General features: G+C 61.4%; 1 protein-coding gene across 1 annotated transcript in view; it reads left to right on the top strand.

Annotated features, from left to right (window-relative positions):
- The window catches only part of CACNA1S (calcium voltage-gated channel subunit alpha1 S), a 67,855-nt gene that overhangs the window by 44,484 nt on the left and 20,015 nt on the right, over window positions 1-3,356 (top strand). Inside the window, exons 18-20 of the mRNA XM_019637996.1 lie at window positions 1,073-1,132; window positions 2,651-2,757; window positions 3,257-3,344. Of these exons, the coding sequence (XP_019493541.1) occupies window positions 1,073-1,132; window positions 2,651-2,757; window positions 3,257-3,344 (255 nt within the window). The remainder of the gene's footprint in view (window positions 1-1,072; window positions 1,133-2,650; window positions 2,758-3,256; window positions 3,345-3,356) is intronic.

Below are 3,356 nucleotides of genomic sequence, written 5' to 3'. Positions count from 1 at the left end.
GGTCCCCCAGCTGGGAGTCCGAGGGTGGGGTGCTGCCGGCCAGGCCCCCATCGGCCCCTCTCTCCCCAGCACGTGGTGCAGTGCGTGTTCGTGGCCATCCGCACCATCGGGAACATTGTCCTGGTCACCACCCTCCTGCAGTTCATGTTCGCCTGCATTGGAGTCCAGATGTTCAAGGTGAACCCACCGGCCCTGGTGCTAGCCCTCGGGCCCAGGCAAGAGCCCGCCCACTTCCCTCTCAGCGCAGGGAGCCCCAGGTGTCCTCCAAGGCTCTGCTGGCCCCCCGCACCCCCCCCCAGGGTAGCTGCTGTCTTCCTGCCTCTGGAACCAGCCCTACCTGGAGGCCCTCCCACCGAGCTGGTTTCCAGAAGCCTTCAGCTTTTGGGTCGCCTGCAGGACACAGAAACTGATGCCTGGGCACACCCTTGACACCCTGAAGGCTCCTTTCGTGACCCAACCTGCTCCTACCCCCAAGTGTGATCTTTTAAAAGCACGAGATGTAGCCGTCAGACTTAGACGCGCACTGGCACCGTGTACTATCACTCATTCATTCAACGAACATGTGTGGCGCTTGTCCTCTGGGTCAGGGCCTCTGCCAGGGCTGAGGGCATCGTGCAGCAAAGCCCTCATGCCCCTCCTGTGGGCCCAGAGCAGGCCGAGGGAAAGGGTGCCGGGCAGGAGGGCCCCCACCCTCTCTGGGAGGAAGACACAGGCCCCTCCTTCCAGAGGCCCTGCCTTCTTACTCGGTTGACACCCATTTTCCATCTTGTTTCCGTGACAACGTGTCTCCCCACCCCTCCTCCTGGACGCAGGGGAAGTTCTTCAGGTGCAATGACTTGTCCAAGATGACGGAGGAGGAATGCAGGTGCGCTGTGCGCTGCTGGCCGAGGGGGCCCGGTGGGAGGGCCGCCGGACAGGGGGGCAGGTGGCCTTTCAGGCTGGGGGAGCTGGGAACCGAGCCCCTCGGCGCAGGAGGGNTGATGGTGATAATGGTGGTAACGGTGATGATGGTGATAATATCTTTGATCTACCCTTCCTCTCACTGACTTCTCCTCCTCTGTCCTGTCCCCAGATCCTCGGGTATTTTGACATTGGATTCACCTCTGTCTTCACTGTGGAGATTGTCCTCAAGGTGAGTGAAGGCTGTGGGACAGCTGGGGTGTGGGGTCAGGGGGTCAGATCTGATGTGGCCCCAGTTTACTCACACAGCACTCACTTGGGGGCTGGATGGCAGGGATGAGGGGGAAGCAAGGGGGAAGCAGAGAGCAGCAGGGAGGCGCAGGAGACCAGCTAAGGCTTCCGCTCACAGGCTGGGCCAAGCACATGAGCAGGTGGACGGTGGAGACATGACATGCAGCCCCCGCAGCCCAGGCCTTTCCGCCGAACAGTCGAGTCCGTGGAGCACTGGGCATTTTCCTTCCGTGTTCAGGACACAGTTAGCCCGAGGGTGGACGCGGGGAGTTGTATTCATTCCTAAGCCTTCATCACCAATGGCTGAGAGGCCTCCCCGTCCCGGCACCCCCGGGGAAGTGTCTGTTGCCCTGGGCTGGGTTTCTGGCAGCTCTGCCCTGTCTTGCTGTCCCGCTCCTTGTCCACAGCACGTCGCCACTCACCCATTCTCCAGGTGGATGCACTGGGGTCACAGCATCATGGCTGAGGATCTGGGGGGCAGAGGGCGGGCTATCTGTGTGACTAAGCCCCAGGAGCCCCAGAACCAAGGAGGGGAGTGGGGAGACATGCCGGAGAAAAGCCGTGCCAAGCATGCTGCGCTATGAAATGAGGATGGTGCCTTACTTCAGGGTCCTGACGATTAAAGGAGTTGAGCAGAGGAAGACGGTGGCTCCCCTGAGGTCCAGCAGGACTTTCTGGGGTGGGATGAGGAGGTGGCATTAGACTTAGACCTTGAAGTTGTACAGGACTTCGTTAGGGAGAGAGAACAGGGGCAGTCCGGGAGGACAGAACAGTGGTAAATGCGTTGTAAGAAGTTTGGGACATGCTCAGACAGGGGCCCCTCTGGGCAGGGGTGTAACACACACACAGCAGAGGCCTGGCTCAAAGGCTGGGAAGGCAGGTGGAGATGGGCTCTCACAGGGCCCTGAGGGCCAGGAAAGGCCTCAACCCTATCAGATGTCGAGGGCATGTGTGTGTGTGCAGAGGGCCTGGGAGATCGTCAGAGAGTTTACGAAAGACGCTGAGAGCAGCCAGGGGTGCAGGGGGCTGGAAAGAGAGGAGTCAGGGACCCGGCGAAGGTCTTCAAGTCCTGGCGGGGTGGTTCAGCCGACGCAGACATCCTTAGGGCAGAGGTGACCTCCGAAGAAGCTTCTTGAAAGGAGGAATTGTAAGAGAGAGGAGGTCGGGGCTTCCCCACTCTGTGGCCCCACGGGGACGGAGACCCAGGACTCCCTGTGGCATCTGACAAAAGAGATGGGCTGTGAGAGGTCTCCATGCTTCCAGAACAGGGAGCAGAAAATGGGGGGCGGGCATGCTTAGGACACAGCGAGGGATGGGTGGGAATACAGAGGTCTTCTGGCAGACCCTTGCCTCTTCCGGGAGCAGACTGAGGCAAACCTTCCCCCCAGAAACCCTCCCCTGTTGGGGACAGGCCTGTCCCCAGCCCATCCCCACCTAGGTGCTGCCTCTCTCTCCCCAGATGACCACCTATGGTGCCTTCCTGCACAAAGGCTCCTTCTGCCGCAACTACTTCAACATCCTGGACCTGCTGGTGGTGGCCGTGTCACTCATCTCCATGGGACTCCCGTGAGCACTGGCAGCGCCAGCTGGGGCGCGGACCCCCCCCTGCTCCATGCCAGGGCCTCAGAGCAGGAGTCGCCTGCTGCTCGTTGGTAGAACCGAGCCGCAAGGAGAGGATGTCTCAGAGCCATTCACAGAGGGTCGGGTCCCTTGGGGTGTCACCAACTGGACTGAAGTGACAGTGCTAAGCGAGCAGATCCACATGCTGGGATACAGAGAGGAGAAGGCGGTCCCCCAGCTGCCCCATGGGGAGCACGGTCCCTGTTCTTGGTGCTCCCAGCCAGATGGGGACACAAGCCGTGCCCCCTGCAGAGGGAGCCTTTGCTGTGCAGCTGGTACAGGAGGAGGGCGCCCTGTTCGCAGAAGGCGCTTTATCCTGGGACGCACACCCAGCCAGGGGGAGCGTAGGGGAGATGGCAGTGTTTTCGGGGAGAAAGAGGCCCGGCCGGAGCAGGAGGCGGGGGGCTGGGCGCTGCCCTCAGCCCTGCCCCCCGGTTACCTTCAGGTCCAGCTCCATCTCAGTGGTGAAGATCCTGAGGGTGCTGAGGGTGCTCCGACCGCTGCGAGCCATCAACAGAGCCAAAGGGCTGAAGGTGAGGGGACCC

This window comes from Hipposideros armiger, unplaced genomic scaffold (assembly GCF_001890085.2).
Source record: "Hipposideros armiger isolate ML-2016 unplaced genomic scaffold, ASM189008v1 scaffold_37, whole genome shotgun sequence".
NCBI lineage: Eukaryota > Metazoa > Chordata > Mammalia > Chiroptera > Hipposideridae > Hipposideros > Hipposideros armiger.
Note: the sequence above shows the minus strand (reverse complement) of the source record. Positions and strands in the feature narration are given on the sequence as shown.